Source organism: Prionailurus viverrinus, chromosome A3 (assembly GCF_022837055.1).
Source record: "Prionailurus viverrinus isolate Anna chromosome A3, UM_Priviv_1.0, whole genome shotgun sequence".
In the NCBI taxonomy this organism is placed as follows: Eukaryota; Metazoa; Chordata; class Mammalia; order Carnivora; family Felidae; genus Prionailurus; species Prionailurus viverrinus.
The window spans coordinates 23,433,525-23,455,801 of record NC_062563.1 but is presented as its reverse complement, the minus strand read 5'-3'; the positions used below and the strand labels follow the sequence as shown (position 1 = coordinate 23,455,801).

Below are 22,277 nucleotides of genomic sequence, written 5' to 3'. Positions count from 1 at the left end.
CAAGGACCTTGATAGATATTACATGGGTTATTTAAGGGTTTTTATAGATAGTGGGAGGTAAAAATGCCTGTCTGGTTGAAATCTGTTCTCTAGGCTTTTGGAGCAGGAAACACCACCAAGTCATGTATGGTTGTGTTTTCAGTTCTTCCTAAGGATCCCTGTAATGAATAAGATCACTGAAACCATCCAATTCATATGTCACTTTAACAGATGGGAAATGGAGGTTCAGAGAAGGGAGAGTGCCTGACTGTTTATTTAGTAAGGTGGTATGTGACAGTTGGAAGGAGGATTTGGACCTTGTTTTCATTTGATAAATCCATTTCAGATGTATTTTGCTAAATGCTGGGGTTACAACTATGAATAAGGTGCTTCCTATTATTCTTGCTCTTAGTGGAGTTGGTGCCAGAAACAGATGTCAGAATAAGTAAAATAAGCAAGAAGATGTTAGGTAGGGATGAATGCTTTGGGGTGGGGAGAAGGAAGCAACCAGATAGGGAATGAGTAGGAGGCTTTTGAAGAGGCTTTCTTACTTTGGAAGATAACAAAAGGCCTCTCTGAGGAGGTGGAAAGATGCCAGTTCTGTGGCTTGGAGAATGGTACTCCAGACAGAGAGGATGTTAGGATAGAGATCCTAAGATTGAAAAGTGGGATATGTTCCAGAAACTGAAAGGAGGCCGCTGTAAGGGTAAGGCAAGGAGGGCAGGAAGGAGCTGGGTGCTGTTGGCCTCATTAGGCCAGTGTTAGGGCTTTGGCTTTTCTTTTGTACGTAGTAGGAAGTCATTGAAGGTTTTAAATAGGAGAGGTAATGATGTGATTTAAATTTAAAGAGGTACCCAGGTTCCCACTCCACCTCTGGCCAGTTCTAGGAGTTCAGGAAATTTATATCTTGCTGCTTTATCCCAACCCCTATTAGGGAGCCTGGCATGTAGTAAATGTATATTGGTGCCAAGTAAATGTATATTGGATGAATGAATAAAATGAACACACCAATCCATCCTTCCAATAATTTATGTGATGATTGTACAATGATGCAGTGGTTTCCACCAGGCCATGTATTAACTCTCTTATTGTCACTGCTTTAGGTCAGAGGCCTGGCTTCAAGTACTGGTATGACAAGGAGTGGTTGAGCAGGGGACATATGCATGGCCTGGCATTCTTAGAAGAGAACTACTCCCACCAGAATGCCAAGAAGATTGTGGCCACCCACCAGCTTCTTGGAGATGTGCAGAGAGTGATTGAGGTTCTGCATGGCCTGCAGCTCAAGATGAGCATCTTACAGTAAGTGCGGCACCTGCAGCTTTGGGGAGGAGTCACATCTGACATCGTGGTGGGGGAGGGCAGGATAAATTTGAAAAATTGGAAAGACACAAAATCAGTGATAAGACAAATGAGTTTGAGACCTTTACTAAAAATTCTCAGTTACACGATAAACATTTTTTTGAAAAAAAAAATCAACCATATACAGGTATAATTTACATATAATTAAGTTTGCTAATCTTAAAGGTTCATTTAGGGTTCTTTTTTTAATTATGTTTTGATGTTTGTTTATTTTTGAGAGAAAGAGACAGAGTGGGAACAGGGGAGCGGCAGAGAGGGAGGGAGACACAGAATCTGAAGCAGGCTCCAGGCTCTGAACCGTCAGCACAGAGCCGGACACAGGGCTCAAACCCACAAACTGTGGGATCATGACCTGAGCTGAAGTTGGATGCTTAACTGACTGAGCCACCCAGGCAGCCCTAGGTTTTTTTTTTTTAATGTTTATTCATTTTTGAGAGAGAGAGTGTGTGTGTGCCTGCATGCCTGTGGGGCAGGAGCAGGGAGAGAGGGGGACAGAGGATCCAAAGTGGGCTATGTGCTGACAGCAGAGAGCCCAAGTCAGACTTGAACTCATGAACCATGAGATTGTGACCTGAGCCGAAGTAACCGATTGAGCCACTCAGGCACCCCAAGGGTTCATTGAGTTTTGACAAATGTATAGACCCTTGTAACCACCACCATTATCAAAATGTGGTGTATGTATATATAGTTTAGTTTGTTTACTATTTTGCTGTACAGTTCTGAATTTTCTTTTTTAGTTTTTTTTTTTTTTTAATGTTTGTTTTTGAGAGAGAGAGAGAGAGCATGAGCAGGAGAGGGGCAGAGAGAGAGGGAGACACAGAATCTGAAGCAGGCTCCGGCCCCGAGCTGTCAGCACAGAGCCTGATGTGGGGCTTGAACTCATGAACTGTGAGATCATGACCTGAGCTGAAGTTGAACGCTCAACCGACTGAGCCACCAGGCGCCCCCTGAATTTTTTTTATGGTGGTAAAATATACATAATATAAAATTTACCATCTTAACTTTTTAATACACCGTTCAGTAGTGTTAAGTACATTCACCTGTTGAAACCAATCTCCATAACTCTTCATTTTGCAAAAATGAAACTTTGCATCTGTTAAACAACTTCTTACCATTTTCCCTCCTCCCAGCCCCTGATGACTGTCATTCTACTTTGTGTGTCTCTGAATATGACTAGGTACTTCATATAAATAAGATCCTATAGTATTTGTCCTTTGTGAGTAGCTCATTTCACTTTGCACAGTGTCTTCAAAAGGTCATCTGGGGGTGCCTGGGTGGCTCAGTTAGGTGTCCGACTTTAGCTCAGGTCATGATCTCGCGGTTTGTGAGTTCGAGCCCCACATTGGGTTCTGTGCTGACAGCTCAGAGCCTGGAGCCTCCTTCAGATTCTGTGTCTCCCTCTCTCTGCCCTCCCCCACTCGCACTCTGTCTTTCTCTTTCTCTTTCTCAAAAATAAATAATCATTAAAAAAAATTTAAAAAAGAAAAGTTCATCTGTATTACAGCCTGTATCAGAATTTGCTTCCTTTTTAAAGGCTGAATGATACTCTATTGTATGTAATACTGCATTTTGTTTATCCAGTCATCCTAAACACCCTTGACTGGTAAACAAAGTAAAATTGAAAGCTGCTGGAAAAGACCATGTTGGCAGGCCTGCTGTCCAGCATAGTGGTTGCTCAGTAAGTATTTTCTCTTCATGGTTTGCTCATGCAAAGAAGTTTTAGGTGTTCTGGTACTATGCTTCTGGCTTTTAGTAGCCAGAAGTTTGAGGAGCTAAACTAAGTGTGAATTCCCTTCTGTGGTTGCACTCTATGTGTTAGATGACCCAAGTTCATGTAAGCTCTGAGAAAGACATATCACTCTTACTCGGTCTGTTGGCTTTTATAACTTACCCCCACTTTACCAAATAGGTCATCTGGGGCCTTGCATGGCACAGCTGCTCTCCCATGACTTCCAGGGGTAGAGTCCCGTCTAGAACTCCAGGCCTAGCTCCTGTCAAGTACTTGTCCTAACGTTTCTAACTGTCTCTCAGTGGTTTCATGCATTTTCTTCCAGTATCAGCACAGTCTGTGTAAGGGATTGATTCTCTTGTCAAGAACTTTCTCAGGTTCTCCCATGAGCCTTTCCACAGGGGACCATCAACAATGACAAGCTAGTGCCATGAGTTAGACATGACAGGCCACTCCCCAACAAGGTTTCCTTTGTGCAGATTAGTCCTAGAAGCCCTCAGCATCAGGCAGAGTGTCAGAGCCCTGGGATGGTAGAACTTTCTCTTGTATTCTGGTGATTCTGATGCACAGAGGCCTAGCTTCAAGAACTGGAATGACAGATGAGCGGTTGAGCAAGGGCACATTCAGACCTGATATATATTGATTTGGGTAAAAGCAAAGGTTCTATAACAGGAATCCCCCAAATAGAGGCTAAAACAAAATGGAATCTTCTTTTTCCATAATGAACGGTCCAAGAGTAGGCAAGGTTCCAGATCAGGTAGATGGCCTTTTTCCAGGATTCCATCTGTGGGCCTGGGGACTTGGGTTCCTTCTGTCTTATTGCTCTGGCATTCCATTGGGGTTCTTCTCATCTGCATGTTTGAAACAGCCTCACCTGTACCTCAACTGTTCAGCCCCCAGGGGAAAAGAAAGACAGGAGAGAGCAGGCAATTTTCATGGACGCACCTAACTGCGGGGAAGGCTAGCTATGTGCTCTGTTTGAACCCTGGAGTGAGGATGGAGGTGGGGTTAAGAGAATGGGGAGGTAGTTGCTGGGGGAAGTTAGCTGTCACTGTGATAGTATCTGTTGAGGTGAACTGAATGAAGTGACAGCCCTGGATTAAGATGTCAGTGACAAGCTTTTCCCTCACATTTTATAAAACCAGAAAGCTTTACCCCACGTATACCAAATTAATTTCTTCTTAATGAGATGCCAGAAATCGAGGCAGGTGGAAGGTGGTCCATGTGCGGTCCTGGAAAGCCTCAGGTTATGTTCATGATTATAAACTTTGTCGTATTTCTTTTCATTTGAGGTTTCAATCAGATGGTGTTCTCTTTCTTCTTACTAAATGCCATTGCTCCTTACCCTAACCCATATCCCGGAACTTTCTCCCTTCCGAATCTCTGATCCCTGAATCATCTTTTTAAAAAAAATTTTAAGTAATCTCTATACACAACATGGGGTTTGAACTCACCCCTGAGATAAGGAGTCGCATGTTCCACTGACTGAACCAGCCAGGCGCCCCCTAGATCCTTCATCTTTATAGCAGTGACTTTGTATTGGAATTAAATCTGACTTCTCCTAGCAATTCACAAGAGGGTATAGGGTGATCTTGTTCATCATTATATGTGGAGAAAAGATCCTGGGGGCAGGGAGGGAGGTGATCCCAGTATGTGTACACATGGATAGTCTCAGTTGTCACAAGCTCTAGGTCTTCATTCTCAGAAATACTGTTCCTAAGTGGCCTGGCAGGTTTATTATTTTCAAATACAAAACTCAGTAACTTCAGAGCATTTGTTGTCATTTAAAAAGTGACATGTGGCTATACGTACCATCTTCATGATTGACAGGGTGCACAAAGAAAGGCCAGGGTTATCTTTGTGTGGAGTAGTAGCTGGGGTTTTAGGTCTTACCTGGGAGGGCAAAAATTCTAGGGAGGAGGAAGCAAAGACTTGTGATTTTCATGCAAGAGAAGGTCTATATTGTGGCTTATATGCTCCAGTTAACAGATTTCAGACTAAGTACACTTGAAAGTTAACAGTGATCCTCATATTTCCTGATGCAGTTAGGATTTCAGAGGTGTGTCTGGTATCTTGGATTCCTGGTACAGGCTGTGATACCCCCTTGGGGGCGATCCAGGGACCTAGGCTGCCTTGATACTCTCGTCATTTCCTCTCCTTCCCCAGTGGATAGAAGGGGTGTTGGTGATTGCTGGAGTGGGAGAAGTGAGAGAGGTTAGTTGTAGCTCCTTGGGAACAGAATGTTAGGTTCTGTAAGATCACTCTGGTCTATTCCATTTGTACAGGAAGGCTTCAGTCAAGTAGGTGTGGAGGGGTACCCATATATGGAGTTGCTGATGAGTTAAGTTTGTGATTTTCTGCTGATCTGGTTTCAGTGTTTTTCAGTTGGGGGCTGGGAAGACACTGTTGACTATATCGTGGGATGATTCTTCTTTATCCCAATCATGTAGGATTGTTCGAAGCATTATAGAATGTTAGGCATTCTCGGATTCAATGAACTAAATGTCAGTAGTACCTGTCAGTCATTGTGGCAATTAGAAAGGTCACTTCACATATCTGTCCATCTCTGAACCAAATAGGAGTAGGTAGCACCTGTCTGTGTCTTTGTTTCCAAACGCTCCCTAGAGGGCACTGCCTCCCCAGCCAGGAACTCTGGGAACTGATGGGTCTTATTCAAGAAATCCACTGTTGTGTTTTCCTTCTCTCCCTCCCTCCCTTCCTTCCTTTTTCCTTCTTTTCATTTAATGATCAAAGGTAATAATAGAAGTTTTGGGTAGTAGAGAAGAGGTAAAAGGTGAAGTTTATCTAGGGTAGTGGCTTTTAAACTTAAAATGTGTATCCCGCAGTAAGAAATACATTTTAAATTACTCACATGTATAAAATTGAAACTAAAATTTCACAGGACAGCTACTCTTTCTTAGAATGGTACACTCTGATATTTTATATTCTGTTTTTCTTTTTTCTACGATTGATTATGATGCTCGCTTCGGCAGTACGTAGACTAAAATTGGAACCATATGGAGAAGATTAGTCTGGCCCCTACAAGGATAATGCATAAATTCGTGAAGCGCTGCAACTGATTATGATCCAATAGGTTAATGACCCTCTATTGGTTCAAAACTAAAATAGTGAATGATTCTGGAAGACTAAAGTGATAACACAGTTTTAGGTGCACATACATGTAGGCAGGGCTTTCAACAGATTCTCAAAGGGACGTGTGGTTCAAAAAAGGATCAGAATCCCCTGTTTGTTTGTTCTTTCTTATTTTTTGAAAACATTTACTTATTTTTGAGAGAGAGAGAGAGAGAGAGAGACAGAGTGCAAGTGGGGGAGGGGTTAGAGAGAGAGGGAGACACAGAATCCGAAGCAGCCTCCAGGCTCTGAGCTGTCAGCACAGAGCCTGATGTAGGGCTTGAACCCATGAACCGCGAGATCATGACCTGAGCTGAAGTTGGACGCTTAACTGACTGAGCCACCCAGGCACCCCAGAATCTCTGTTCTTTAACAATAAGGTTTGCTCCTTGGGATGGTGAGAATAAAAGATTTTAGAAAAATTAAAAAAAAATTATTAACGGCTTTTATGTAGATGACTTTGATTCCTACCCCCTTGCCCCATCATCAGTGTATTTTTGTAACCGAGTGCTATTGCACACCAGGGTTATCATGCCTACTTATTAATAAGTTAAGGTTATTTTTAGTAACTTACATTTGAAGAGTACTTTGCTGCCAACAGAGTACTTTTATTTGAATTAATTCACTTAATCTGTATCAAATTCAGTGGCTAATGGCAGATAGAGGGTTAGTCTAGTTCTGCAGAGGAAGGAATAGGAATGAGTCTGGCTGAGTGACTCATCCCAGCTGCACTGCTAATCAGTGGTTGAACTGAAATCTAGTCAGGTCTTCTGACTCCAAGTCCAGTCTTACTCACTGTGAGTGAGTCCACAGTGGGAGCTTGCCTGCAAGTGGTCTCCTCAGAGACCATGGATTTGTGTTCCTTTTTGTTTGGCAAATGGTGGCTTGTGGCCAAATGGCCCAAGTGGGAACTCCTCTTCCTATTGGGAGAAACCCCTGTAGTGGTCCCAGGTACTCTAGAGCCCTTTCTATGTTTCCCTCCCAACAGAAGCAGACAGCATCCTGATCTGCAGCTGTGGTGTCAGCCTTGGAAACAGCACTCAGGGGAGGGGAGACCTCATTCCAAACACATCCACGTTACTGAAGCCAGGAGCAAGGAGGAAGTCCCAAGCTATAGAACTTTGAATGGGGCAGTGGAGAAGCCCTTGCCCCTGCCCCTACCCCGGTCTGTGGAGGAGTCCTATATCACCAGCGAGCACTGCTATCAGAAGCCCCGCGCCTATTACCCTGCTGTGGAGCAGAAGCTGGTGGTGGAAACACGGGGCTCTGCCCTCGACGATGCAGTCAACCCCCTCCGTGAGAACGGTGATGATTCTCTTTCTCCGCGTCTGGGCTGGCCTCTAGACCAAGACAGGAGTAGGGGGGACAGTGACTCCAAATCTAGCTCCCTAAAGGTATGTGGTTCACATGTATTTGTTCTTTTTTTTTTTTTTTTTAATGTTTATTTATTTTTGAGAGAGACAGAGACAGAATGTGAATGGATTAGGGACAGAGAGAGAGGGAGACACAGAATCTGAAGCAGGCTCCAGGCTCCAAGCTGTCAGCACAGAGCCCGACGCGGGGCTCAAACTCACAAGCCATGAGATCGTGATCTGAGCCGAAGTTGGACATTTAACCGAATGAGCCACCCAGGTGCCCCCACATGTATTATTTGTTCTTAATTTAGTGTATGAATGCTTGAGTTCCCCTCCTTAGGGTTCTTTGGGAGAAGTTTGTTGTAAAATTGTTTTTAGTCTAAGATTGTATTTAAATGTGCTTATCGTAGGTATGTTTTTGGTCTGTAAAAATGGGTGCAAAGGCAGGAGAGACCAGGTAAACCAGAGATCATTGATTGCAGGAAATGTCCACAAAACCACATAATCACTAGGGTTTGGGGGTGGAGGTGGGAAGAAGCAAGGAGAAAAGGGTTGATTGGCACTTGATAAATGGAAGTAAGTTAGGAAAATGAGTTTTTTCCTTAACAGGGTTTACATTGTAATTCCACCTTGTTGCTGATTCTTAGCATGAGCAAAGGATGAGCCAAGTGTTTTGTTAAGTATAAGGTTTTCAGTACAATTTTGTGATAGCTTTACTTTGACATTTAACTTTGTAGCCTTGACATAAGAAGAGTCCATTTCGTCAGAATATTTGCTGCTTTCATCACCTTTCCCAAGAATACCTCTCAATTTTTTGTTATTTAAGTCATGCTCTTCTAAGCCTTTTTGTGTTGTCCTGCTCGTGTTATCATCTTTAACTATTCACTGGTGTTATTCTGTCCTGTCCTCAGTTGGTCAGTAGGGCTTTGTGTAATTGGAGAGCTTCTCCATCCTTGTTATCCTTCCTTTCAGACTTTACCCTGTGGTTGGCATCACCAGCTTTAGATGTGGTAGTACATACTGCCAGGTGGGGCATCCTAGATTATAAGCCCCTCAAAGGTGGGCATTGTACCTCATTCAGCCTGTGCCCTTGCCAGTGTCTAAACAGTGCTGGGCAAGGCTCGTGAGACCCAGTTTCAAGTCTGAGCTTAGACACGTACTGTGTGATACATGAGCAGGTCACTTTACCTCCTTGGATATGTCTCCTGTGGGAGAGGCCAGTGACTGTGTCCTCTCCATTCTGTGAAAAGCTCTCAGCACAAAGCTTTGCATAGTCAGCTCTAAATAAATATTAGCTAGGCTGTATTTCATTTCAAATGAATGAATGTATGAATGAATGAATGAATGAATGAATGAATGGTTGAGATCACAAACCCCAGAGAAAGTGTGATCCTGAAGACTAGGCAGATTTCCTAGAGATAGCTGCCCCATAATAAAAAAATGAGAAAATACTGGGCCTAAGCAAGACAACTATGATTAAAAATCTCTTTCGTTGATGGCAAGCTGACCTTAAGCCAGCACTGTGTTTTATAAACCTTCTCCTGTTTCATTCTCATGAACCTTTAAAATAGGTTTTACTACTTCCATCTTTCCTGTAAGGTAACAGAGGCTCAGAGAGGCAGAAGAACTAATCCAGGCTCACACATTCAGCAGGACATGGAACGAGGACTTAACACCGCTTTGATTCCTGCCAACTAACATACTAACCCCTGTCTGCACCCACCCTGCTCTACTCTAACCTCAGGGCTCTAGAGCCATTCCGTGAGGCCTATTTCAGACTGGGGCATTGGGCCAGTCACTGGGAAGCAGCTATGAGGCCTTGAGGCCCATGCTGCCTTGTGGTGTTTGCGATTGGTACATGCTTCTGCCTGGTGTGCAAGACAGGAGGAGAAGGAGATAGAGATTTGGAATATTCAAGCTGCAACTGGTTTTTCAGATGGTTGCAAACACTGGCTGTTTGAGAAGGGACTGGGAACTGTCTCCACTCAGTAACTTAAATGCCATTGCATTCCTAGGTGAGGGAATATGTCTCCAAAAAGGTCCTACCTGAGGAAGCCCCGGCTCGGAAGCTGCTGGACAGAGGAGGAGAGGGGCTGCTGAGCTCCCAGCACCAGTGGCAGTTTAACTTGCTGACCCATGTGGAATCTCTTCAGGATGAAGTCACACATAGGATGGACTCCATCGAGAAGGAGCTGGATGGTAGGACTCCTTCTCTGGCTCTTCACAGACAGCTGTATTCTTGCCTCCTTTCTTTTCAGTCTCATCCACCCCCATCCTTCTCTCAAGATGGGCAAGCTTTACTTTTAGTATTTACCAGGCACTGCTAAGGTCTGTGTGATATCAGGAGGCCTCCTTCACTTACCCAGTGCCTTCTGCAAAGCAGAGTGCGAAAGAGTGCCTGGACTCTCTGCAGGCCGTGTGCGATCTGAGCAAACCTTTGCCAACCAAGTTCTGTGAGGAATTTCAACTTTGACTTAGTAGAGGTTTTGGATGTCTTTGAGGATTAATCTGAAGAAACCTTTTATTTCAGCCTTTCATAAAAATCTAAAATGAGGCCTTTCTTCTTTATCAGTAGAGATTTAAGAACTTGACTCAGTCATTTGGGTAGCCTCTGGGTATATCTCCCAGGTGTTAGTGGTAACAGATGGCCCTTGTCATGATAAACTTGATCAAGTTCAGACTTTTGATCCCTAGAATGTCACCAGCTTGGTTTTTGAAGATAGAATTCCTTCTTGATAGTTCACTTATTTCTTAATTTTTTTGTTTCAATCTTAAAATGGAGCCAAATTTAAAAATAAATATTCCTGGGGCGCCTGGATGGGTCAGTCGGTTAGGCGGCCGACTTTGGCTCAGGTCATGATCTCGCGGTCCGTGAGTTCGAGCCCCGCGTCGGGCTCTGTGCTGACAGCTCGGAGCCTGGAGCCTGTTTTGGATTCTGTGTCTCCCTCTCTCTGACCCTCCCCTGTTCATGCTCTGTCTCTCTCTGTCTCAAAAATAAATAAATGTTAAAAAAATTTTAAAAATAAATAAATAAATATTCCGTTTGAGGATTCTGAATATATTGTCTACTGTTACTATATTGGGGACATAAAACTACTTTCATGAAATAACTCAGAAAAATACCATATGTTATGCAAGCTAGAGTCATGAGGGCCCATAGGTCAGGGCACGTGTATGGCTGAGGCCCTGCCAAAGAAGTGTGTGAGGGGAAACAGGAAGGCTTTCTGGAAGTCTTGGGTGTGAAGTGGAGCCTTGAAGAGAGTGAGGTTTTCTGCTGGAGAGGGGGTGACTTGGTGGGTGATGAAAGGACTGGCTTGACTGGGAAAGGGTTACCCTTTTGGAGGAAAGTGAGAACTCTATGCCTTTATGCTTCTTTCCTGCCTCTGAGGCACTCCTGAGGAACTAGGAATGGGAGACTAATTCAGGGTCCCTTCTGAGGGCATTTCTGAAGGGGGAGTGTTTCTGTCTCTTTTACTCCTAAAAGGTTTTCTTGGGTTCCTTAGAATTGTAACTGATGCCACTGTCTGAAAACCTTGCTATTTGCTAGTTAAAAGAGGATTAAATGCCAGACTAGAAATTATGGGTTTTGAGAGAATGGCAGTAGGAGTGGTTCTGGGTCCCTGGATTAGCACTGTGGAAACAGGGAGAATGTTCTGTTGCCAGAGGAGCCTGGCCTTAGAGCAGACATCAGAGTTTACCCACTTCTTTTTTTTTTTTCTTTTTAAAAAAATTTTTTTAAGATTTGTTTATTTTTGAGAGAGAGTGTGATCAGGGATGGGGAGAGAGAGAGGGAGACACAGAATCCAAAGCAAGCTCCAGGCTCTGAGCTGTCAACACAGAGCCTGATGTGGGGCTCCAACCCATGAGCAGCAAGATGACCTGATCCAAAGTCGGACACTCAACTGACGGAGCCACCCAGGTGTCCCAGAGTTTACCCACTTCTTACTCACTGACTTGCTGTTCCCACCCAGTCTCATGGCCACTGTGGTGAGAAGGATAAGCCTGGACTCCCTTCTCTGACCTGCTTGAGGGCCTCTTGTGTGTCCTGCTGATCTGGGGTCACATACTCTGTTCTTGTTCTGAAACTCCAGGCTCTGAAGTGTGAAAATCAATTATAATTCTTAAAGACTTTATTCAGACAGACTTTTCTATTGTATTTTTATCAGAATCCTATTTTCTTTCAGCTACAGTAGAGACAACTCTTCAGTTCATCCAAATACCATTAAGATAAACTGAGCTTTTATAAGAATTTGGATACAGTATTCCTTTTAAGAAGTAGCCTCGTAAGCTATTATATTGACTAATTTATACTTTTAAAAAGTTATTGTGGCTCCTGGGTGGCTCAGTCGGTTAAGCGTCCGACTTCAGCTCAGGTCATGATCTCACAGTCCATGAGTTTGAGCCCCGTGTCCGGGCTCTGTGCTGACACCTCAGAGCCTGGAGGCTGCTTCAGATTCTGTGTTTTGCTGTCTCTCTGCCCCTCCCCTGCTCATGCTCTGTCTCTCTCTGTCTCAAAAATAAATAAAAACATTAAAAAAAAAAAAAAGTTATTGTTTCAGTATTAACCATAGCTTAATAATTTAGTAAACAGTTGTAAACAAAAGATTTTTAATGATCATGAAAATATTGAATCTTTTAGGATGAGCAATACTTTTTAAAAAAATTTTTTTTAATGTTTGTTTATTTCTGAGAGAGAGACAGAACATGAGTGGGGAGGGGCAGAGAGAGAGGGAGACCCAGAATCCAAAGCAGGCTCCAGGATCCAAGCTGTCAGCACGGAGCCTGATGCAGGGCACGAACCCACAAACCACGAGATCATGACCTGAGCCAGAGTCAGAGGCTCAACCGACCAAGCCACCCAGGCACCCCAGCATGAGCAATACTATTTTAAGAAAAAAATGTTACCTTAAGGAGCATTGGCCTCTATCTGGATGGTCTGAGAGAGTGTATTTGAAATGAAACTTTACCTGTGTGACCTCCTGCATTGCTTAGAATCATTACATTGCTGAGAAGCTATTAAGCTTCCTTAAAAGAGAAATGGGGTGATGGTCCAGAACACAGTACAGAAAGAAGACTGGCCTGCTGGATGTTGGGCTCCATAGAAGATACTAGTGGCTACTAATACGTACAGTTCTGGGTCTGGTCTTCAGTCCTGCAGATCTAGAGAGAAGGCTTCCACCTTAGGGTCTCTAAACCCTCCTCTTCACCAAGCTCAGAGAATACTGAGTAGCCTAGAGTCTTCTAGTCTGGTGTTCTTTCTCCCTGTGCATGCCTCCCAGGTCACCATAGTGTTGGGGTATGTCTTTGGTGAACCTGGTGCCAAATCTGAAGTAGTTACAAGACCATAAGAGGGGTCTCTCAGCAGTTGTAGGATCATCTTGTCAAGGAAAGATGGACTGACTGACATTCTTTCGGAATTGACGCAGCGAATCCTGACTGCCTTTTTTCTACACTCATCTAGATGGGCTCTTCCGGCATTGACTTTTGGCCTTTTTCTCCATTTATTCTGTTTATTCTCATGCCCTTTTGCTAAGCAGTCCCCTGTCTCCTAGTTTTTTTGTTGTTGTTGTTGTTTGTTGTTGTTGTTGTTGTTGTTTGAGGGATGCAGAGAGAGAACACAAGCAAGGGAGGTGCAGGGGGAACAGAGGATCCGAAGCAGGCTCAGATGCTGACAGCAAATAAGCCCAGTGTGGGTTTTAAACCCACAAACCATAAGATCATGATCTGAGCTGAAGTTGGACACTCAACTGACTGAGCCATCCAGGTGCCCCCTTCTAGTTTTTTTCCTTAAAGACTTACTGATGTATTGAAATTGGTCACCATGGAGTTTTTCTTGCTCAGCAGGTCACTAGTACTCTCACATGACTTTGATCCTTTACTCTTGGCTTTCAAGTTCATGTCTGAGAAGGCAGTCTTATTTTTCTTATTTTCAAGTCCTTATACTTGTTGGGATGAAGGGGAGGGACCGTTTCTCCTTCTTGGAATCCCCAAATACCAACAAGAAATCAGAGGGTGGTAGGTGAGCTCTGTGAAGCCCGAGCAGTCAGTGGGGCGCTTTGCTAGGCCGTTCCCACTGCCTTTGTTGAGTGCCTACTATGTTTCAGGCATAATTGAGTGCTAGGGATATTGTGGTGAGCAAGGCAGACTTGGCCTCTGCCCTCATGGAGCTTGATCTTGTGGTAGAGGTAGGTATTAATTAAATTATCCCGTTACATATAATTATAAACCATGGTAAGTACTCCAGAGGAGGAGAACATGTGATCGCACAGCGTTCTTAACCCAGCGACCAGATTCAGGGGGTGGAGTTGGGGAAGATTTCTTTGAGAAGTAACTTATAGGGAACAAAGAATTTTGAAAGGTGCGAAGAAAGAAGGAGGGCCAAATCTGAGGATGGAAAAGGATTATGTGTGAGGCTGTAAGCTACATGAGGAACAGGCACTGGGTGCATCTTGCTCTTTCTGTACCTTTGGCTCAAGGGTCCAGAAAATGCTCAGTACAAGTTGATTTATGAACTAGAAAGGCTCCAGGCAAGCTAGGGTGAGCACAGGGCCTCCCTGGAGGGGCTGGCTTCATGTCAAAGATGTATGGTTCCAATGTGGTCTCTCCCCCAAATGCCTGAGCTTCAGGGAATGGCTTGGGGAAGAATAAACGTCTTCTATAGAGAAATCCCTGCTCTCAGAGGCAAGGCAGCTTTTTAGGTATTGAACCAATACAATCAAGATCATTAGTAATTGGACGTATTACATTAAATACTTAGAAAATAAAATCAGAGTATTCTGTGCTACTGATGATAAGAATATGAAGCAAATCAGAGCTTATAGTGATAAAAATAGACCTTTTCAAATCCCTTTAGATCTTCATTTTTCTTTTTTCTTTAAATTTTCTTTTAAAGTTTATGTATTTAGAGAGAGAGCACATGTGCTAGTACACACAAGCAGAGGAGGGACAGAGAGAGAGGGAGAGAGGATCCCAAGGAGGCTCCATGTTGTCTAGCACAGAACCTGACGTGGGGCTTGATCTCCCAAACCTCAAGATCGTGACCTGAGCCAAAACCGAGTAGGATGCTTAACTGAGCCACCCAGGCGTCCCCTAGATTCTTATTTTTCTTAACAGGTGGCTAAAACATTAGGATCTCTGATGTCCAATGAGGGAAAGCCTTATAAATAATGGGGAGTAACACTGAGAAAGGTGGGTTCTTTAAAGCCTTCTAGACTCCAGAGCTACACTAATACGGTAGTCACTAGTTATATGTGGCTATTGAATTAATTAAAATTGAATAAAATTAGAATTTAGTTACACAGTTGTACCAGCCAGGTTTTAAGTGCTCAGTTAGCTACATGTGGCTAGTGGTTACTGTATAGACAACACAGACATCAACCATTTCCACTGCAGAAAGTTCTATTAGACTGTGCTGCTCTGAAGCATTTGAACCTTGTCCTAGGGGTAATACTTTGTAGAGAGGGTGTAGAGTCAGTGTCACCTGAGTGGTCCTCCCTCCTTGCCCCCTGTGAGTAGTAGATGGGAGAGGGTGCTGAGATTCTTGCTGATGTTCTTACAGATGAAGTGTTGGGAACTCACTAGGTCTTCTCTCTCTTCTGCCTACAGTGTTGGAGAGCTGGCTGGACTACACTGGGGAATTGGAGCCCCCAGAGCCGCTGGCCAGGCTTCCACAGCTCAAACATTGCATCAAGCAGCTGCTGATGGACCTGGGCAAGGTGCAGCAGATCGCACTCTGCTGCTCAACATGAAACTGGGCACCCAGAACTAGTGGGGGCACAGTCCTGGGGCACCTGCAGGAGGAGCTTTGCATATTTAAATAAATAAACCTAGCATGCCGAATGCACGTGACACCGACTGACTTCAGGGATCTGGGCAGGGGTGTGATGGACATTGGACAAAGGGGCCATTTTGGCTGCTGGAGGGCAGGGCACTCTGATCTTGAAGCCTACCAAGAAGGTGGCAAATAGACTCTTGGGATTCCCTTCTGTGCACATCGTTGAATGGAGAGTGAGTGAGTCTTTTTGCACAAACTTCACTTGAAATCGTGCCACTGATAAATGGAATGAGAGCCAAAAAAGTTTAGTCGGAAACAGTTGTAAATTCAACTTGCAGCTTATTTAATTGACTTTTTTGTCAGGGTGGGGCACATGCCAAACCTTCTGGTTTCTACCTGGCATGGATTTAGGCAGCAGGCATCATTTACATTGTTCCAGCTTCATGAGAATGTCGTGACTTCACATTCTGTGGAGGTTGGGAGGGAGCGGAGGCCTTGGCTGCCCTGCCTTCTCCTTAGGACTCTTCTTCACTTTTCTCACCACATGTCTTGCATGACTTCATGGTACCAGGGACAAGTTTTGTATGCTTTCACCCCAGAGTTGGCTGGGTTGTATCTTTTGTAGCAGAGCCCATACAGCCTGTGGAGGAACTAGAATCTCGCTGTAATAATCTAGGAGGAATTCCAAACTGAAGCAGGCAGGGTCTGGAACCCGAAGGACAGTGTTTTCTACCCACTTCTTAATATTGACAGCTTCCCAGTTCTATTTAATGTCCAAAAAATGGTTCCCAAAATTTTGAACACTTTTCACTGTAAAGATTTGTTACAAAGGATGTGGTTTGGGGAATTACCTTATTTTATATTGTTGTAAACAAACTTCAGATTCTACATGTGCCGCTTTTCTCCTTCCCAGAAGGGTGTATGTTCAGTAGTTGACGTTTTCAGAATTGTTTTAATATACTTTAACACTTTAGATTTCCTGTTTATATTTTTTTGTGAGGTCAAGGTGATTATGCTGCTTAAGGTCCAGGTACAGTTTGTACCTTTTGAGACAATATTTGTTAGTCTTGCAGGTTACTGTTCCACCTGTAATTGCTATATTGTTTTGTTTTTCCTTGCTAGACAAAGTTAAAGAAAACGTTCCATGCTTTGAGGAAATGACCCCTTTCACCATTTAGTTTACTTATCACTAAAGGCAAAAATCAAAGCACAGTTGTCCATTAACACTCACAAGTTAATTATGGGTTTATGAATCTGTAATGTTATATGCTGCAAATATTTACTATGTAAACGTGAAGTAGCCATTATCTCTATAGCAATGACAGTTATCTCCAGCGACCTTCGGAATGATTAGGCCTTTAAGGCACATAGGTCATTGTGGTCTTGAAGGCCTCTGTACCAAAATCTGTTTCAGGGAATGCTCTGTCCAGTGATTTCTTCACCATTTGATATAAAATGAATTTAGGACCAGTTGACCTGCTGTAGCTTATCCATCAGAGGGAATACGTGTGGCTGTGACATCTGTAGTAAAGCTGACGTGATTCCTCTACAAGAGGCTCTTTCCCATTGCTAACATTGGCGTTTCTGGTGGGGGAAGAAATGTTCAAGGAGTGTGCATGACATCTATATTTTGCATAATTTATCAGACAGCCACATTATAGAATTGTGTGTCTGAAAAGGGATGAAACAGGATGATTTTCTGTAGCCACAACTGTGAGGTATGATGACTGTTGTATTATTAGATTACTGATTTTTGTTTTCTGAAAATACATTTGAGCATCACATCTGGAGAAGCTACAACTTTAAGGGAGTCAATCTCATGTCTTTCTCAAAAATGGAAGCAGAAACTGAATTACCCTAATTTTGCCAAGTGGCTGTTACTGGGTCTATTGTTTAAATTTTGTAAAGGAAATAATCCCATTTCACTCATCATGACTTTTGTCCTTAGGAAAGCAGGGATGACTCCCAAGTTCTGATAACCTCAATGTGCTTCTCTAACTTAAAGCCATGTTGAGGGGCTCCATCCCCAATTCCTGGGTCAAGTTGAATTAACCCCAAGTTGGAGCACTGGAAACTGTTATTTGCAAAGATTACTGTTACCGTTTAGAAATATGTACACTACCTAAGTTTTCTTTTGAGAAAAACTATCCACCTATAAAAAATTGCCTTGACAAAAACAGTTCTGGTTTGACTAATCATTTTGTTTCTTTAAATGGTGTTATGCAAGGTGGACCCTTGATGAGCCAACATTGCACTGTGGATACATATCTATGTTTACGCGCTATTAGAACAGAAGGCGCTGTATATAGAAATGTTGCTTTGAAGCAATATTTGCAAAACATGCAAACTTCTGTATCTGTATTTGGAAAAAAATAAAACAGGTTTTTGTTGCTATGTTTCAATCATGTTACTATAAAGTTCTGTACCCTACTTTTAATGTGCATTACATAATTTTCTATAAACCTTACTTTTTAAAGGAAGTCTGCTTTTACACTGTAAACGGATTTATCTTCTGCAGGGAGGCAAATGCAAGCTTAAGATCCTAAATTCCAAGAAAGTATGCAAAAGAATTTTGAATTCATCTAAGGGTCTTTAATAATTTCAAAAGTAAAATGCCCCTACACCAGCCTCTAACCCAGTCTGGCTCATGCTTTGTGGTGTGAGCTGCAGACTTATTAAATTACAATTGTTGAGAGCAGTGAAGGGAAGATAGGTCTGGCCTTCCTCATATTAAGAGATGGCACCCATTGCAATTGGGATCTTTCTGAGGCCAATCCAAACTGCCTACAGACCCCAATTAGTTCCTTCCTGGGTGGGCACAAGACTTAAGGAAGAGGAGCCTTTAAGATTTCACAACAGAGCTTGTGAATTACAATGTTGCCAAATTCTTCTCTAAGCAATTGCTCATTAAAAAAAAATAATAATGGGAGGCAGTTGGGAGAGACGTTAAAATGAGTAGAACCGGCAATAAAATAATTTAGTTCACACCAGTTGTTAAATCTTAGGGGCCTAAAATATGGCAAGAATCACTTTGGAGACTTAAACCAAAGCTCGCAAGGAGCTCTCCAAAAGGACCTGCATTAAACACTAAAATAGCCCTCTGGCTTGGGTCTTTTGGGAAGCCCGTGCCCCAAGGGCAGGTTGATGGCCGAATTGCTATTTGCCTGCCACAACCACTTTCCACTACCTTTTTAGGTGGGAAAACAAATTTCATATTCTAGTGAGACATCGGGGCGAATACGGAACCCAGAATGTTAAAACCCTCTTTCCGTAGACTCCCAACTAAACAAAGGAATCCCAAGTGGGGTCCTGTGAGGCGAGGAGAAAAATTTTCCAGATGCGGAGGCCCAGGCCTAGCCAACACGTTAATGATCCCACAAAACGAGCAAATGCCAAGTGGACAGAAAACAAAGGCTTTATTCTCATGGGCTCCCAACTTGGCCTCGCCACCAGCCAAAAAGGAGGTCGCAAGTAAATAGGCTCGGGAAAACAAACCTAGTAAAGGACGAACGAAGGGACATATCCGACGACTGGAGCTGCCCAAAAGTCATTTCTCAGGAACGCGTAATGGAGAGCCAGGTTCAGCCCCCGGACTCGATAGTGGCCCCAGTCCAGAGAACTCCCGAGCCCGGCCGCCCGAAGCTCCGCCGCTCAGCCCGTGATGCGCACATCGGAGCGGCGGCGAAGCCGCCGAGCCCGCGCCGCCTCGGGCAGGATGGCGAGCAGCTGCTCCTGCACCAGCATCTCCACGATCTGCTCCTTCGTGCGAATGTCGGGTCGCAGCCATTGGCGCGAGAGCTCCCGCAGCTGCCGGAACGCCTCCCGCGGGCCTGCGGCATCCTGGTAGCGGAACTGCCGGAAACGCTGGCGGAACGTCTCGGGGCCGGGTCGGGAGCCGCCAGGCTGTGGAGGGGAGCGCGGAGCGACTTCGGCAAGCGGCGGGGAGTCCAAGGCTGCGGGCCTCAGAGGCAGCTCCAGGGCCGCGGAGGCAGCCGCGGGAGGCGTAGGAATCCCTTCAGACACCGCGGCGCTGGGACTGGAGGGTTCGGGGGCAGACGGTAGGGCCTTAGGGGTCGACGAGGAGGCCGCAAAGTTACGCTCCGGACCTGAGCTCAGGCCGGCTCCTTCTTCCTCCTTCTCTGGCGGCGACGTGAGGCCCGCAGCAGCCGCCAAGCTCGGCTCCGTCGCAGCCATGACTCCTAGCTCCGGACCTCACCCTTTGTTCCGCAGGCGTGGGCTCAGCACTGCGTCTGCGCGGGAGCTGGCTGAGGAGGGAGACGTTTCGCGCGTCAAGGCCCATCCCACAAGGCCTCCAGGCAGGCGGGCGGGGGAGGGCCGACAGCTCGCCCAGCTCACCAACTCCCCAAAAAGACTCGAGGCTGCCGGAAGCGGAAGTCTCCATTAGCTTCTATGATGAGTTCGGCGCTAGAGAGCCCGGAAGCCGAGTCCCAGCTCCCGGAAGCGGCGCCCCCTAGCGTTAGCGAGTCGAGTCAGGAGGTGGATGAGACGGGGGAGCGGCGGCGTTCCCAGCTAGGCGTGCGCTGGGCTTCTCTTCACGATGGCTCCTCCCAGCACCAGTTAAAGGAGTCGGAGTCTGAGGAGGAGAGGGAGGAAGACGAGCCGGAGGAGGAGGAGGAGCTCCGAGGGGTCTTTATCCACTTCGGCCCGCAGGTGATCCGCACCTACCGCTGCTTGCACGCCTCCTTACTTGACCCTGACTAGGATGATAGCGAGCCACGGTTTCGCTGGGGCCGGCGTCCGACCGGTGGCGGGAGCGGGATGGCGGGACGGAGGTCGGGCAGTAGGGAAGGTCTCGACCCGGGGAAGTCCTCTCTCCCTGAAAAGAGGAGGGTAGGCACTTGCCTTATTGACAGGATGACAAAATACAAGGGTGTGTGAAGATCCCCAACACACATAGTAAGACTTGCCCCTGCCATGGCACGAAATGTATGCTCAAGAACTGTGCCATAATTATTTTTTGCGTGTCCTTTGAAACCAAGGGACACGTGCCTCTGTTCTGCTTTTAACATTAAGATTAGTAAATAGACTGTAGATGCCTTGCCCCATATGGTGGCCACTAGCCGCATGGGCTTACTGAATCCTTGAAATGTGGCTAGTCGGAGTTGAGATGTGTTGTAATGTAAAATACACACAAGATATAGTACCAAAAAAAAAAAGGTAAAATATTTCAGTATTTTTTACATTGATAACATGTTAGGTTGATAATATTTTGCGTATGTTGGGTCAAATAAAGTGTATTATTAAAATTAACCTGTGTCATTTTACTTTTTAAATGTGACTACTAGAAAATTTTAAATTATGTGCATGGTTTGCACTGCGGCCGCCTTGGTGGTGTCCCCCATTTGAGACTTGTTGAGAGGATTAAATCATTAAAGCCCTTGGAAAGTAAGGGCTTTTTAAATGTTTGTTACCGACTTCATTAGGTAAATTGCTATTTCTGAGCTACAGTTCTTTTATCTGTAAAATGTGGAGGTAATAGAATTTACCTCAGAAATCATGAGAATTCAGCGAGACAGTGCATATAAAAGCATCTAGCTCTGACAACCCTTCAGTAAGTGATATATTCTATTTGACAGCTGACTCACAATTATGTTTTGTATTGCCATTTCACAGGTAGGGAAACTAAGGCCCAGAGACAGAAGCCTCCCGTGAAGGGTTTTGTATCTGCTTTGTGCAGAAGGAGTGGGCCTGTTTACTGTAACTTGCAATACACCAGCAGCCCTGATATAAAATTGGCCTCCCCCATAGGATGTGCTCTCCTGGATAGGTAGAAGTGGATCCTCACAGAACAGTTTTCACAGCCTAAAAACCTTGAAAGTCATGTAGTGGGTCTTGAATATTTTTTAGTTATTGACGTTTAAAATTGGGAGATTTCACATGCAAATCTGATTTCTGGCTTTTGTGAGAAAGTGGATGAGCTGAACACGTTGGTCCCACCCACATTCCTGCCAATCGACAATTACCTAGAGCTGAGTAGCATTCTTTTAGACAAAGATGCTCAGTCCTGTCCTGGATGGCCTCAATCCCCACCACTCCTTTTTGTCTCTGAAACAGAATGCTGTTTACATTTACTATTGCTTTCATGTTGTTTTCCTTAAAGGTGATATTTTTCTTTATTTCCAGAGGTGGGAAAACAGAGACGTAGAGTTTGTTAGGCCTACTAGCTTCAAACCTTTACTTCTGCCTCGTCCCTTGGCATTTGGATTCACTGCCCTGAGTGAACCAACCAACAGTCCTATTCTCTGGGTGGTAACAGGCAGTCAGTGTCCAGGGCTAAGAGAACACATCAAACCTTGCTGCAAGGATGAAGAGTCACGGAAGACTTTACTGGGGAGGAGAACTTTAAATTGAGATTCAAGAAAAAGGGTGGATTTAGGGGCATTCTAGGTAGAAGGCATTGCCAGTGCTGAGGCACAGAGTGAATGGGAGCAAAACTTTGTGGAAACTTTAGACCACAGGAGGGAGTGGCCAGGGTCTGGGAAAGGGATAAAAGCTGAGGTTGGAAGGTCATTTGGAGGTTAAATCAGAGAGAGCCTAGAGTTCCATGTTGAAAAATTGAATCCTTGAACTCTCAGGAAAGGGAGTGAACTCTGTGGTCCGTGAAATCACAGAATGTTAGATCTCTAGTCCATTCCTTGCATCCCTATTAGAATAATGAGATATTAGAAATGGAGAGATCTTGGAGATGCGCTAGAATTATGGAATGTTAGAATGGAAAGGACCTTAGACATCAAATCCAAAAATTAGATTCAGTTATTCTGAACTGTATGGGTGAGTAAGCCCCCAGAATCTGAAAAAAAAAGTTACAGTATCTCTTCTGGAATTTTCGTACATCTGCATATAATTTCAGGTGGTTTCCAGATATCCTTGAACCCACCCACAGGGCCCAGGTTAAGTTTAAAATATATTTATATGTGTTCCATTCTCC

At 44.4% G+C, this 22,277-nt stretch overlaps 3 protein-coding genes and 1 non-coding gene across 14 annotated transcripts in view; 3 read left to right on the top strand and 1 right to left on the bottom strand.

Annotated features, from left to right (window-relative positions):
- PHF20 (PHD finger protein 20) overlaps positions 1-17,730 on the top strand; it is a 173,053-nt gene extending 155,323 nt beyond the window's left edge. For all 9 annotated transcript variants that reach the window (XM_047853751.1, XM_047853750.1, XM_047853753.1 and 6 more), the window contains 4 exons: positions 1,083-1,278; positions 7,188-7,593; positions 9,570-9,753; positions 15,160-17,730. In XM_047853751.1, the coding sequence (XP_047709707.1) occupies positions 1,083-1,278; positions 7,188-7,593; positions 9,570-9,753; positions 15,160-15,302 (929 nt within the window). In that variant the 3' untranslated portion in view covers positions 15,303-17,730. The remainder of the gene's footprint in view (positions 1-1,082; positions 1,279-7,187; positions 7,594-9,569; positions 9,754-15,159) is intronic.
- On the top strand, positions 6,045-6,149 carry LOC125163134 (U6 spliceosomal RNA). The gene has a single exon (XR_007151299.1). It is a non-coding gene; the product is annotated as a U6 spliceosomal RNA (small nuclear RNA).
- A 995-nt stretch (positions 17,731-18,725) lies between the features above and the next one.
- Positions 18,726-19,574, bottom strand: SCAND1 (SCAN domain containing 1). The gene has a single exon (XM_047853482.1). It carries the CDS (start codon positions 19,520-19,522, stop codon positions 18,980-18,982), a length of 543 nt encoding a protein of 180 aa, XP_047709438.1. The 5' UTR covers positions 19,523-19,574; the 3' UTR covers positions 18,726-18,979.
- A 126-nt stretch (positions 19,575-19,700) lies between these two features.
- CNBD2 (cyclic nucleotide binding domain containing 2) overlaps positions 19,701-22,277 on the top strand; it is a 68,233-nt gene continuing 65,656 nt past the window's right edge. For all 3 annotated transcript variants that reach the window (XM_047853473.1, XM_047853472.1, XM_047853476.1), the window contains exon 1: positions 19,701-19,999. In XM_047853473.1, the coding sequence (XP_047709429.1) occupies positions 19,739-19,999 (261 nt within the window). In that variant the 5' untranslated portion in view covers positions 19,701-19,738. The remainder of the gene's footprint in view (positions 20,000-22,277) is intronic.